The sequence below is a fragment of the Elgaria multicarinata genome, chromosome 16 (assembly GCF_023053635.1).
Source record: "Elgaria multicarinata webbii isolate HBS135686 ecotype San Diego chromosome 16, rElgMul1.1.pri, whole genome shotgun sequence".
NCBI lineage: Eukaryota > Metazoa > Chordata > Lepidosauria > Squamata > Anguidae > Elgaria > Elgaria multicarinata.
The window spans coordinates 385,682-399,745 of NC_086186.1; the positions used below are offsets into that span (position 1 = coordinate 385,682).

Sequence of the window (14,064 nt, forward strand, 5' to 3'; positions counted from 1 at the left end):
GGGCGGAGAGTGAAGGCAGCGCGTGGCTTGGGACCTGGCCAGCGCCAATCCTCAGGGCAAGTGAGCTCTGGCGCTGAGCAGAGCCCTCCAACAGCAACGCCAGGCCTCACAGTCGCTTGTGAAGGAGCGTAAAGGTGGCAAGAAAACCCTAAGTGCCCTCAGCTCTGCCTTGAAGGATTCTTCTGTCTTAATTGATCGTGCCATTTTAAGCAGTTACACTGTTGAGAATTTCCAGAATGAGCGCAGAAGAATTCTGGAACAGCTGCAGGAGAGACGCGCTTTTTCCGTGGCACGGGGAGTGGCAGAACTTGCAGAGTTGCCTGTGGACAACGTTGTTATCCAAGAGGTGTGCTGTAGTCCGTGTGGGTCCAAGGAATGTCTGGACACATGTTTGGAGCCGCCTGGGGCGGGCGCTCCAGAAAGCATAGGAATTTCCCCGAGCATCTTGCCTGTCCGTTTGGCATGGGGTCAGGGTGGGGTGGGGGTTCTCCCAGGCGGCAGGTGCTTCAGGATTGGCCTCCCCCCGTCCTTCTCCGTGGTGCTCTGCAGGAGCTGGGCTGTTCCTTCGGTGAGATCTCCGCCCATGATTCTGAGAAGCTGCTTCGGGTGATCCTGTCCTCCCAGCAGCCAGACAGGGGCAAGAAGGCCCAGGCCTTCCTCACCACCCAGGGGCTGGAGCCAGAGATGGTGGCGGAGCTCGTGGCTGAGGAAGTCACCCGAGAAGTGCTGGCGCCTTTGCAAGGAAAAGGTGTGTATGGGCGAGTGGGGGCTCCAGTTCATAGGCCCATAGAATAGTCGAGTTGGAAGGGGCCTGTAAGGTCATCAAGTCCAACCCTCTGCTCAATGCAGGAGCCCACCTTAAAGCATCTCTGGCAGAGGGTTCTCACTGCTGTTGGTCTGTTTGCTCCGTTCCAGGCAGTTGATTGCCAAACTCTGGGAGTCTGGCTGACATTGTGCCTCTTGATACCAACCAAAACATTGTAGTGGCCCTTTCTCGATGCTGCGTTACGTTGTCAGCTCACGTTCAGGCTGCCATCCACTGTGACTGCCTGCACCCCATCCCACCCTCTTTACATCATCATCACCACCACCACCATCATCCAATTATTTATTACTGGACATCTTTCTCAGACCCAAAGCATCTTACAACAAGAATGAAAATACTTTTAAAAATTAAAATAATAAGTCACTGCTTCTGCCATGGCCGTGGAATTTAAATGGCTTTCTTGGGCCAAGGGTAGAGCTCGTGCAACTTATGGGGGAAGAACTCCGAAACTTGCGAGAGGAGAGGCTGCCTTCGTGGCCCAGGTGCTCAGCGGAGGAATGTGCTGTGGCCGCTATGTCATTCTGGGCCTGCTGTCTGTACAGGGAAAAAGCAAGTCTTAAATCCAGCAGAGGAGAGCGAGGCGTTCCTGCAGTTGGCCAAACTGTGCCAGGACCCCACCCTGGTTGGCGTGAAGCTATTGGATAAAATTTCATCTGTCCCTCACGGGGAGCTTGCCTGCAGTAAGTGTTTATCTCTGAACGTCCAGTAATGTCACGCTTCTGAGGACTTGGGTCTTGTGACTAAGACGGCTACCCCAAACATGCGCACTTGGCCACAGATCTCGTCGCAGTCCCTGGGACGTCATGTCCGAGTACACATAGATACGACTGTGCTGTAGGAGCGACCTCGTGTCCTGACCTTTTGCTCTCTTGGCATGGTGGACATCTGGGAAATGCGATGCCAGGAGCTGCATTCGTGGAGGCCTCGGTTCACATGCTGCTGCAGTTCCCCAGGCTGCACGTGTGTCTAGGGAGCAGTGCAGGTTTACCGCTTGAGCCCTTTGAGAATGTGCGAACATTCCCAGAAGGGGAAAGCGGTGGTCTCCATCTCTGACCTTCATGACTCAAGCCTGGGAACTGGGTCTCTGGGTCTCCCACAGCTGAGAGGTTGGCTGCTGGGGGTCCCATTCAGCAGACAGTAACAAGGCAGGGACTTAAATCCCGCTCTTTGGCTTTTGGGCCACAAGAACTCTGTTTTAAGCAAAATGCTTACTGATGGGAGCCCCCATTCCTCCCTCCCTTAGCTACAGAGCTCCTGATCCTCGCCCATAATTGCTTCAGCCTCACGTGTCATCTGGAAGGGATTATTCGCGTTCTCCAAGCTGCCCGAACGCTCACGGACGAACACTTAGCACCCAGCGAAGAATACGGCCTTGTGGGAGGTAGAGACGGCGGCGGTGGCGGCAGCCCCAAAAGCACCCCGTGGAGGATGTTGAGCGGCTGCGGTGCCCCTTCCTCCCCCTGGTCTTTGGGGTTTTAGAGCGGCAGGCTGTTGTGGCTCCCACTGATTCCCGGAGCTCCGCTGTCTCCCTCACTGAGCAGGGAAGGCCGTGGCAAGGCAGACGCTCGCCTGCCCGCGCCTGTGCAGGGTGGCCTGTGCTCCGACACAGGTCTTGTTCTGTTGTGCTGCACGTTGACTTACGCCAGCAAGCGTCCTGCAGTGTCTCTCGTGAGAAGCAGTGCCAGGAGTCGGGCCTTGTGTGTGGAAGCGAGTGGCTCTCCACTGGTCTGGTGAGAGAGCAGCCATTGCTTCCTCCTGGCCTTGCGTTCGTTTCTTCCGTTGCTCAGTCTCTCAGCTGGGGAGTTCTTGCCTGCAGCTGGGAGGTGTCCATAGTGTCTGGAACCCCACTGAAATGGGGGAAGTGGCTGGTGAGTGGCATTCCACAGGCAGGGACTCTGTCCCAAGTGGAAGAGTGGGGCTGTCATGACACAGCACTGCTCCAACGGCAACGTGTGGGGTGACGTTTTGTGGGTTCTGAAGCTCAAGCTCTTTTCTCTCCCCAAAGGTTCGACTTCTCACTGGCATCGGCAGGTACAACGAGATGACCTACATCTTTGACTTGCTGCATGAGAAGCACCACTTTGAGGTGCTAATGAGAAAGAAGTTGGACCCGGTGGGTACAAACAACAGAATCCACCCTTCCCAGTCCAAGAGTTCCAAATTGTAGAACCTCCAGTGCCTTTGTTCTGCTTGTTTCCCTCTTCCAAAATAACCGCCCCAGTCCCTGCATTCCCACGACATATTGCCCCGTGCTACCAAACTCTCCGTCACTTGCCCATGCCCTCACCCTTGAAGGCAGGGGTGGGCAACCTCTGGCCCTCCAGGTGTATTTGGCCTACAGTTCCCCTCCCTCCGCCTTAGCCAGCAGAGCCAGTGATGAGGGACAGCAGGACTTGGAGACCTGGATATCTGCTGGAGGACCACAAGTTGCCCCACCCCCGTCTTAAGGGCAGGTTTTTCTTGCCACCTTTACGCTCCTTCACAAGCGACTGTGAGGCCTGGCGTTGCTGTTGGAGGGCTCTGCTCAGCGCCAGAGCTCACTTGCCCTGAGGATTGGCGCTGGCCAGGTCCCAAGCCACGCGCTGCCTTCACTCTCCGCCCCTCCCTCTTTGGCAGAGCGGGACCCTCAAGACGGCGCTGCTGGACTACATCAAGCGCTGCCGCCCAGGAGACAGCGAGAAGCACAACATGATCGCCCTCTGCTTCAGCATGTGCCGGGAGATTGGGGAGAACCACGAGGCGGCAGCCAAGGTCCAGCTGAAGCTCATTGAATCCCAGCCTTGGGGTAAATTGCCGCTCGTCCCGGGAAGCCCCGGGCGGGAGCCACCCGGACCTGGAAACGGTGGGATGTCTGAGGTGTTCGATCTCAGGTGGAGGAGGAGGAGGTGCCGTGGGGGTGGGTTTGAGGGGGTGTGGGTGGGGGTGGGGGAGCGTGTGTCCCCTGACACAGAGTAGGTCCCCTGACACAGAGCAGGCGGCATCGCTGCCCACCGTGGTCATACAATCACCCTGCTCTCTCCTTTCCAGAGGAGTGCCTTCAGAACACAGCCCTTTTCACGTATCTGATGCAAGAACAATCACACCACAGAACACATGGAGCAAACACTTCACAGCTCACCTTTAAATTGAAACCTGTTGGACTACCACTCCCAGCATCTATTCCCATGCTGGCTGGGGCTGATGGGAGCTGAGGGCTACAGGCTCCCATCACTATTTTAAACCTTCATCCAGCCCCATTCAGTGTTCCATTTTACCTTGGAATAGCTCTCAGCAGCGTCGATAAAGAGGGTTAGGGCTTTCATCAAGAGCTTCTTCAGGTGTGGCACGTTCTGTTACGAAGGAGCTCCGCCTTGCTGCCACTTTAAGTATATGCTTAGCACTTAGACTCTAGAAAATCCAGTGTGCCTGAGTAGGTGCATCAAGCAAAGGCGTGGAGACCTGGAGCATAAACACTGACTCTTGTGGCTGCCTTTCTACCCACACAGGATGCGAAGAGGTGCGAGAACCTCTGGGCATACGCTCATGCTTTACGCTCTGCCTAGTCCTTTTGCACACAGCCACCCTGGGCTCACCCATTATTATTATTATTATTATTATTATTATTATTATTATTATTATTATTTATTTATTTATATAGCACCATCAATGTACATGGTGCTGTACAGAGTAAAACAGTAAATAGCAAGACCCTGCCGCATAGGCTTACAATCTAATAAAATCATAGTAAAACAATAAGGAGGGGAAGAGAATGCAAACAGGTACAGGGTAGGGTAAGCAGGCACAGGGTAGGGTAAAACTAACAGTAGAAAGTAACAGTAGAATTGGCCCGTCGGAGCCAAGCAATGGTAGACCACTACGCCAGAGAACTATTCCTATCGGTAAAGCATTAGCATTAGTGAAGGTCAGTGACCCTCCATCCAGGATTTGCAGAAGAACTCCCATTGTGTCTGAAGGGGAGAACTAGCTCAGGCCTTCGTTGTTACTTTCGGCTTCGCATGCTGCACCTTTGGTGGTGGGGAAAAACCCTCCTATTTGCAGCTCCAAATCACAGTCTGCTCTGCCCATGCAAATCCAAACCTGGTGTCCGGTATGTATCCAGTTGCCCTGTTGCAGCCTTCCCAACCTGGTGCTGTCCAGATGGTTTGGACTACAGCTCCCACTGACCATTTCTGACCATTGCCCATGCTGGCTGGGGCTGGTGACAGTTAGTCCAAAGATCTGGAGCGCAACAGGTTGGGAATAATGATAATTTTATCTCTTACCTGCCTCTCCGTTTGGATCAAGGTGGGGAACAACAGTAAGTATAAAATACTGATTAAAGACATAGTATACACTGTTAAAACATCCTAAGACTCCACTGGATATGCCTGAGATCCGTCTTTATAGCTTTCTTAAATGCTAAAAGACTGTTAAGTTGACGAATCTCCTCCGGCAGGCCATGCCACAGTCTGGGAGAAGCAGAAGAGGTCCTCTGGGTAATACATGTCAGCCTAATTTTGGCTCGCTGATGGAAATTCTTCCCAGAGAACCTGAGTGTGCGAGGTGGATTGTACAGGCGAAGGTGACCCCGCAGGTAGCCTGGACCCAAACCAAGGCTGTCCTGTTGCAGCTAGGTGCAGTGACTGCAGCTGCTTCCTCCTTGCTTACCTGACTCCTTCTCTTCATCCTTCCTCTTTGAGGACTTCTGTGTGCGTCAGTCCTTGCGCTGCAAGAGGCTGACAAAGCTCATTACGCTGCAGCTCCACTTCCTGAACACCAACCCCAAAACCAAGCTGATCAACCTGAGCCAGAAGAGCCTGCTGGAATGTGCCATGTCCCTGCCCAGGTTCTACCCGGTGACGAAGAGGACAGGAGAGCTTTCACCATCGGGAACAGCTTACAGCTATTGTTGGATCTTGAGTATTTTTCCTTGCAAGAGCTTGATTGGAGCTCGGTCCTGTTGTGGGCCCAGACACTTTCCTTGTTCTTTCTGAGAGCCTGGCTACTTTTCATGCTGTGAATGTGACATGCAGTCAGGATCTCAGTACGATGGACAGAGAGCCTTAGGGGGCAGAGTCCTTTTGTTGGCAGGGGGCAGCGTGCAGCTCCTAGCATGCTCCTGCTCCTGCTCCAACTGGGATCTCTTCCCTCTCCACTCCCAATCTCTCGCTAGGCGGCAGTCGTGGCTGAGGCCTATGACTTCGTTCCGGACTGGGCTGAAGTCCTGTATCAGCAAGTGACTGTAAAGGAGGACTTCAGCTACCTGGAGGAGTGCAAGCAGCGTGGCCTGCTCAAGGCGAGCACCTTTGAGGAAATGGCCCAGGAGTAAGTCCTCTGCAACCAAGTGAACCATTTGAAGCCCAATTCTCCAGTGGGGAGACTTCTCCCAAATCAGGTTTTCTGTATCATTGGGATACTGGCTTCATGTCTTCAAGTCCTTTAGAGTACGTACTGAAAGGGGGTAGATCTCATTCTTTCGGCACTAGGTTGAACTAATGGAGAGGCTGGCCGTAGGATGGAAGCAGAGGGGGTGAGGACATCTGTTAACAGTATGACCATCTCTTTCAGGTTCAAGCAGCGTGCAGGCAATGAACCGGCTCTAAAAAACCTGAAGAAGCTGTTGACCTATTGTGATGATATCGATGTGTATTACAAGCTAGCTTATGACAACCAGTTCTACGACGTAGTGAACATGCTTCTGAAGGATTTCCACATTGGCAAGAACACACGTGAAATAATAAAATGGTTCTTTGCTTTCTGACCTACATTGATAGTGGAGGAATGTCTCAAAGGTGCAAAGGTGATCTTAGGACTTTGCACTGCTTTTAGGTCTAACTTTTGTGTCATTAAACTTTATTACTAAATTTATTATTCGGGTTATGAACGGAACAGCGGAGTCTTAAAAGACAGAGGCTACAATCCTGTTGTAGAACTCAGTTAAATTTTACTGATCGTATTGCTTCGTGACTCCTCTGTCTCAAAGTTACATTTCTCCCAAATCATTTTAAATTCCTTTTACTGTATGGTGGTTAAAACTACTGTTAAGCCAAGAGCAAGTAACACACTGGCCAAATGTCAACGCCAGATTAAGGTTGTCTCTGGCCAGCGCAGTATTGAAGTCCAGCGCGCATGCAACATTTACACATGCGCACCCTTCAGCCCTTATTTGCCAACCGTGAAATTCCCCCAGCAATTCATCTCAGATACAAGGGAATTGAAATAACACTTTTTCCAAGGAGATACAACAGAAAGATATCATGTAATTTTGTTTTATTTAACGGCTGTAGCTCTCAAGCGTGTTAAATTAAATTGCTATAACAAAGTCAGAGGTGTGGCCTTTCTTGTTGCTGTTCTCGTTCTGCTTTTGCATATCTGTGGTTGGCTTATCTCAGCACAGCTACAATCCACAGAAAATGTGCGTAAGTGGGAGCCCAGCTGCCCCTGGCATCGCTACATCGCCTCTGAGCTCCATCTTCCTCCCCTGCATAGTTCAGCTGTTTCATGCAAGGCTTTCACAGCAGATCACTCTAGGACCTGCCAAAAATGCCTCTCCAAGGCAGGCTTGCCTCTGGTGCGGATGTGATATTTACTCTGCACATGATCCCACCCCCATCCTGTCCTCTGAGTTTGAGCCAGAATCTGTTGGGAGCCGGAAGCCTCCTACCACTACTAGCACCACAACCAGCAAGAGCGTGGAGAGCGGCACTTCCAGGGATTGGCCCACAATGGTGGAGTTCCATTCATGTCGTGAGTAGCCAAGGGCTGGGAATGAAGTCTTTGGAGACGTTTCTGAGCTGTCTGCTTGCTTCGGGGGGTGGAGTGGGGTGGGCCACGGAATGAGTCCACCTCTTCAGTTGGTGCTGGGACCTGTGCATGTGTCATCCCGTGAGGGCTGCCTCCAGTGAGATGGCTCATAATTGGAATGGCAATATTCAAAGAACTGGCCTTGAGAAGAGAAAGATGAGGAGGGTTAGATAGCACTTTTCAAGTACCTAAAGCATTGTCACACAAAGGAGGCCAAAACATGTTCTCTGTCATCCAAGTGCGGATTCTATTTATTATTTATTTTATTTATTACATTTTTATACCGCCCAATAGCCGAAGCTCTCTGGGCGGTTCACAAAAATTAAAACCACAGTAAAACACCCAACAGGTTAAAACACAATTACGAAATACAGCATAAAAAGGATTCTGGCTGAATAACAGGGAAATTTCTCTACTGGTTAGAGCAGTCAGAGAAGGGAACCAACTGTCTTGGGAGGCAATGGGCTCCCTATCACTGGAGTAGTCAACCAGAGACTGGACCACCATCTGGCAGCGATGCTCTAAGAGGGATTCCTGCACTGGCGCTGAGGAGTGGGTCGAACGCCCTGGCCTAGAAAGCCCCTTCCAGTTCTATGATGCAGCCTGGGGAATGAACTAGGGCATGGCAGTGTTGGGCCTCAGTGGAGGGCCCCCAGAGCCACCGCCCCCCCCAGCCCTCCCTATGTATTCTATTTTTAATTTGACCAATAACAGATGTTCTTTGGGCAGATTACAAACAGAATAAAATATAATGCAGAAAACAAAGGGTGTAGGAATCAATCTTTTTAAAATATATAAAAATAAAATCTAGCCATAAAATCTAAAAACTAAACTCTAAAATGGCTGTGAGAAAAGAAATGTCTTTGCCTGGTGCCAAAAAGATAACAATGTAGGTCCCAGGCGAACCCATTCCCCAAATCGGAAGGCCTCTGCCTCACTTGTAGCCTCCCGTCCCGCCTCCTTTGTCAGGGGCATTTTTAGAAATGCCTCCGAAGAGGACTGAAGGGTCTGAGCAGGCACTTTGCTTTAGAAATGGGGGTGCAGGGGTGCAGCTGGTGTTCAAGCTATGCAATCTGTCTGCATTTAGTTCTGAGTATCAGCTGAATTTAATATTTTTTAAAAACGGTGTATCAAGCATTTGTTTCTTTATCCTAGCAACGATCGAGAGAGTCCTAGATACAACCTGAAACCATCACAGTACTTGATAGAGGCTGATTTTGACTGGCTCCTCCACAGGACCATTTCTGCTCAGGAGAGGTGCTGCCTCTCCACAGGGCCGGTGCTACCATAGAGGCCACTCAGGTGGCCACCTAGAGCGCCAAGCTAAGAGGGGCGCCGGGCCCAGCGCAGCACTCACGCGTGTTGGCTGTGAGCCGGCCTGGCCTGAGGATTCAGTTGGGCCTGGGCGGGCGAGATGGCGCCCTGCGCCCGCCCAGCTGAAGCAAAGCCAGGGACACTGGGGTGGAGGTGGAGGTGGAGTGGCTCCACGTTCAGACTTCCAGGACGCGCCCAGAAGAGAGAGAGAGAGAGAGAGAGAGAGAGAGAGAGAGAGAGAGAGAGAGAGAGAGAATGTATGGGTGAATGGGGTGCATGGGGTCTTTGATTGAATGTGTGTGTTCATGCGTGTGTTTGTTTGGAGTGAGTGATGCTGAGTGCGTGTGTGCGTCTGCGTGTGAGTTGGGGGGGATGATTTGGAGATGATATTCCTATTAAATAATGCATTTTAGACCCATAGACGTTCCTTTCCAATTTGTTTGCTATAATTGGCATGACGTATTTCTTGCACTTTAAAATCAATGTAGCAGTTTCAAGTTTTGTGCTTCTTATTTTTTCCAGGAAACATATATTCTTAAAAATCAAAGTTGGCATTGTGTGTGTGTGTGTGTGTGTGTGTGTGTGTGTGTTTGTGAAAGTAGCTCACCTTGCCTAGGGCGCAAAATAGTCTGGCACCGGCCCTGCCTCTCCATGTAAAGAAAAGAAATGGAAAGACCCAGGATAAAACCAGCCAGTGTAGAGGCCCCTCCCTGAAAGAGGGAGCAGAAACAGCAGAACAGTTCTGGGAAGAAATGGTCATGTCGAGAAGCCCTAAAGAAATGGTCATGTCGAGAAGCCCTAAAGAAGCCCTGAATTCCACACTAAGTTGTTACTGGAGTTCCTGAATCTTCACCTTTAGTGGGGAGGTGGAAAGTCTCTCACAAATCACCTAATACGATGATTCGCATAATGAAACTTTTATGTTTGGTGCCACCACTCAGGCTTAAGATTGAAAACCACTGCGTCCAATTTCACTATGCAATACTCTGGATGTCCCCATGCAGTAGACTCACCACTTCCATCCTATCTAGTCCAGCTGTAATTGATAGGAGAGAGAACAGTGGTGCTTAAAGACATCCTAAAGACATCCTGACAACTGAAGGAATACGTCCATTGTGCTAAAAGCAGATTGGGAGGGCTCCTCCCCCAGCCGTTGCCTTCATCCTCCATTGTGAACCCTAAAAGTTCTGTTTGTTTTTCAAGTTAGCTAAGACAATAAAGGTGTGGCAAAGCCTGTCCTTGTCAGTATCTGCTCTTAACTCATAAACCATCGCCAGGGCTAGCCAATTTCCAGTGCACCCCCAGATTGCCTCCCACCTATACTAGTGGTGAGTCTGAATAGACACCCTTTATGGAGGCCAAGAAGACCCTCCCACCCCACCCCACCTGTGCCAATCGGGACCTCTGAAAGGGCCTCTTAAGAGGCCATTTCATATGTCCCGATTGGCACGGGTGGGGGGAGCAGTCATCTTCGAATCCAGGACGCTGGGGTTGGGGGGCGGCTTCAGAACAGCGTGCCTGCCTAGGGCGCAAAATAGATTGGCCCTGGCCCTGGGTACATTAGTGTATGGGATGTAGCAAACTCTGGTACATTAGAGAAACATCCTTATTCTGTTATTGGTTTCTCTTTTGAAAGGGAGATAATGACCTAAATCCAATTGCTACTCCCAACTGGAGTCGACACAGTGAATCAATGGGAACTTGGCAAGTCCATACTTATCTTCGTTCCATTGCTTCACTGAGTCTGCTCATGTGAGGACTAGCAACTGGACTGGTGATCTGACCTATTTCTGTAATAGCCAGAAGTGCAGAATGCAATACTGCAGGACCTAGAGTTCAGCCAACTAGGAATCAGATCTTTTCTAGGAGTGAAAGAGAGAGACGGTATTTTAAAAACTGTAAAAAAAAAACCACACACAATGTGTTTTACATTTTGAGATGGTGTCAAAAGGCGTGCCTCAGGTAGTACGAGGTTGAGAACTAGAGCTCCATATGGAACTGTTCAACATCTGCACACAACATAATTATCTCCAGTTAGAAAGATGAAAATGGAAACAGCCTTCACAAAGTTTGAGGGAAGCCTTTAGAACAAGGAGTCGCAGAGCTGACTCAAGTATGCGGGCACCAAACGTGATCTTGAATGGAGTAGTGAGCACTAACGGAATCAAAGAAGAGCAACGCTGTTCTAGATTAAACCCAGAACGGGAGATGGTTTAAGACCACCATGAATCTCACCAGGTTTGCATATTCTCCCAATATCCATCACACAGAAAAAATAGAGACATAGCACTTACTTGGGCACGAAATCCTGGTTTGACCGGGCTTGCACAACTTCCTGTAGGCCATCTTTGTCGCGGGATTTAGAAGGGTGCATTCTTTGCAAAGGTTTTGGACAAAGTCTGACTGCAGGGCAAAGGGTCATCTTGTGGGGAGTGGCCATAGTCAATGCCTTCACGGCAGCTGAATTCGTTCTCTGAAAAAAGACACATGCAATGCAAACTTGAGGCGACTGCCCTGGCAGATTCAGGACTAGCCATTAATGCTTGCCCCATGTCCGAGATAAGCGTGTTCGGTGCCGGCTGAGCGCTTTCAAGGGGATTCCTTTTAGCTGGTAATCTTATAGTGTAGGAAGCCATCTTGGCCATGTGAGTGAACAAAGTGTGCTAACTGGTTGCTGTCAGGGAACAGATGAGGCTACTATTAACTTCTCAGGGATTATTCTCTTCCCAGCCTTCACGCTGCTCTATGGCCAATACAGTTGTCTTTCTAAATGACAGATATGCAGAGCTGCCGTGTCATTTTTACTTCACAAACATTCAGGAGCGTCTGTTCATTCTCCTGCTTCCGTCTGGGTACTACAGGGCAATGGCAAACCTGGTTTTCAAAACTGGCCCTGCAGTCTGCCAGCACTTCACACAGTGGGGATACGGAAGCAGAGAACTCACCAGCTGAAGCACACCCAAAGAGGCAAAGCCGGGGGGTGGGGTGTCACGACGCTAGGGGCACTGCTTGTAAGCCCAGAATTACTGTGGACATCAGCCCAAATCCACTAAAACGGCAACCAGCCTGTGGAAGCGATCCTCCCTCCGCACTTTTGGAGTCTGCTTTAAAATCTTATAGGCCATAAGGAAAAGGAGTAGATGCTAGGGCTTCAGCATGGGAGCACCTTTGATCTATTCACAAGCAACGGGGGTTACCTTGAATACCAACGAACCAGTTTCGGGCCGGTACTCCAGGAACTGGACACCACATTTCCGACAGTCGGCCTCTAAGGTATTTTCATATTTCATTTTTGCAAGCTGGTTTGGGCTCTTTATCAAGCCACCTGAGGTTTTGTCAGTGGGCCAATATTCATCCAATGTAATTTCGGCTCGCCTGTTAAAAAAACAGAGGGTTGGAGACCTGGAACGCAAATACACCTGCAATTAAACTTCACGAAGGCCGCACATTTAGTCATGGAGAACGCAAGCCAACTTTCCGGCAACGGGAGCTCTGCATTACCGATTTAAACCTTGCCCGAAGGGTGGAGCCAATCTGGCATCTGGGTAGATGACAACGTATTTCCTGCAGATGCCCACAATCTCATCTAGGTTCAAGTTGGTCAGGTTGACTTCGCCTTCGAAGTAAATTGAGCCATAGCCTAGAGAGAAGACGATGATTAGCACGGGGTCAGCCCAAACTGGATGGCTGCGACGATACACCAAAATCATCCTGCGCACACAGCTACATGTGTCTTAGAAATGTAGTGTAAGCATGTGCCAGAGGTCAGCCTTGGAGCAAGCAAAGTGATGAAAGAGGAGAGTGCTTCTGAGAACATGCAGAGGGCCTTTTACACCTCAATAAGCACTGGTGCAGCTAGGTAATTTTAGACATTAATTTTAAATTAATGAAGGTGAAGGTAAATTAAGGTGCTTTGGGGTAAATCTTTTGCAACCACTAGGCAAAACTAGAATCATAGAATAGTAGAGTGGAAGGGTCCTATAAAGCCATGGAGTCCAACCCCCTACTCAATGCAGGAGCCCACTTTAAAGCATACACGAGAACATAAGAACATAAGAATTGCCAGGCTGGATCAGACCGAGGGTCCATCCTCACCTTTCCGGCCAATGGTGAAATTGGTCACAATGCACTCTCCTTGGTCGCTTGTCATTTGGGCCAGCTCTTCCATGGATGGAATGGTATAGTATCCAATTCGTGTTAAAATGATTCCTGAAAGACCCAAAACCTGGTTGAAGGCCACTCTTTTCAGGAACTTCAAAAACACATGCAGAGATTCAGTGATAGCGCAAATTAACAAAACAGTCAACCACAGAGAACTTCAACATTTTCACACTAAAGAGCGTGAACATGGCTTGAGGAAGAGCTTATGAAGCAAGTGGGGGCACCTTAGGGCTTCTCCACACAGAGGCTTTTCATCCTGCGATTTCTACTGGGCCTTCTGCTTCCGGATTCTTTGCTGGATTGATTGGCCCATTACATGCATTTCCCTCTGCCCTTCCTTCCCCCTCTCCCCGTTAATCTGCGAGAGAAGAAATCTGCCCAGAACAACAAAGACCGAGAAAGCCTGATGCAGCAAAAAGCAGGTCCCCACTATACTCTACTGGCAAGCAGGATGGGATGATTCAGACAAGCACGTTCCATGATGGCCGTCAATCCAAGGGGCCCTTTTCCAGAGCCCTCTGGGCCTTTTGAAAAAGACCTGCGAAGTAGGGGTGTGCACGGACCCCCCGCTCCGCTTCTCTTCCAGATCCGCGATTTGTGGATTGGGCTGCTCCGCTCCGCCCCCGCTCCGCCTATGTCCGCTCCGCTCCGCTGCGAAGCTCCGGATCTGGATCGAAGCTCCGTTTTTTCCCCCCATAGGCTTGCATTGAAAGCTAAAAAAGTATACAACTTTTTTTCTGTTAAAGTTAGAAACCTCATGGAAATATACACACGCAAGCCAATCCCATCATCCCCTGATTTTTGGGGAATTTTTGAAAATCGGGCACCCCATTCACACCCCTTTCGATAGCTCCGTCAATTTGCACGTTAGAAACCTCAAACTCGGCACCATGATAGCTTATCCAGGGATACACATGCACACCAAGACTAAGGCAATCCCATCATCCCCTGATTTTTGTCGGGGCTCTAACCTTTTAACT

At 50.0% G+C, this 14,064-nt stretch overlaps 1 protein-coding gene across 1 annotated transcript; it reads left to right on the top strand.

The window, feature by feature from the left end:
* The first annotated feature begins 462 nt into the window (after positions 1–462).
* On the top strand, positions 463–6,885 carry LOC134409711 (spatacsin-like). The gene is made up of 6 exons (XM_063142601.1): positions 463–748; positions 1,369–1,506; positions 2,070–2,202; positions 2,831–2,939; positions 3,443–3,611; positions 6,374–6,885. Exons 1-6 carry the CDS (start codon positions 463–465, stop codon positions 6,406–6,408), a joined length of 870 nt encoding a protein of 289 aa, XP_062998671.1. The 3' UTR covers positions 6,409–6,885.
* The last annotated feature ends 7,179 nt before the right edge of the window (positions 6,886–14,064 follow it).

Excerpts from the sequence above, each read along its gene's own strand:
- LOC134409711 (XM_063142601.1), top strand. The coding sequence starts at position 463 with ATGGGGTCAGGGTGGGGTGGGGGTTCTCCCAGGCGGCAGGTGCTTCAG. Across the intron at positions 1,507-2,069 it reads TCACGGGGAGCTTGCCTGCA|CTACAGAGCTCCTGATCCTC; the intron begins GTAAGTGTTTAT and ends TCCCTCCCTTAG. Across the intron at positions 2,203-2,830 it reads AGCGAAGAATACGGCCTTGT|GGTTCGACTTCTCACTGGCA; the intron begins GGGAGGTAGAGA and ends TCTCTCCCCAAA.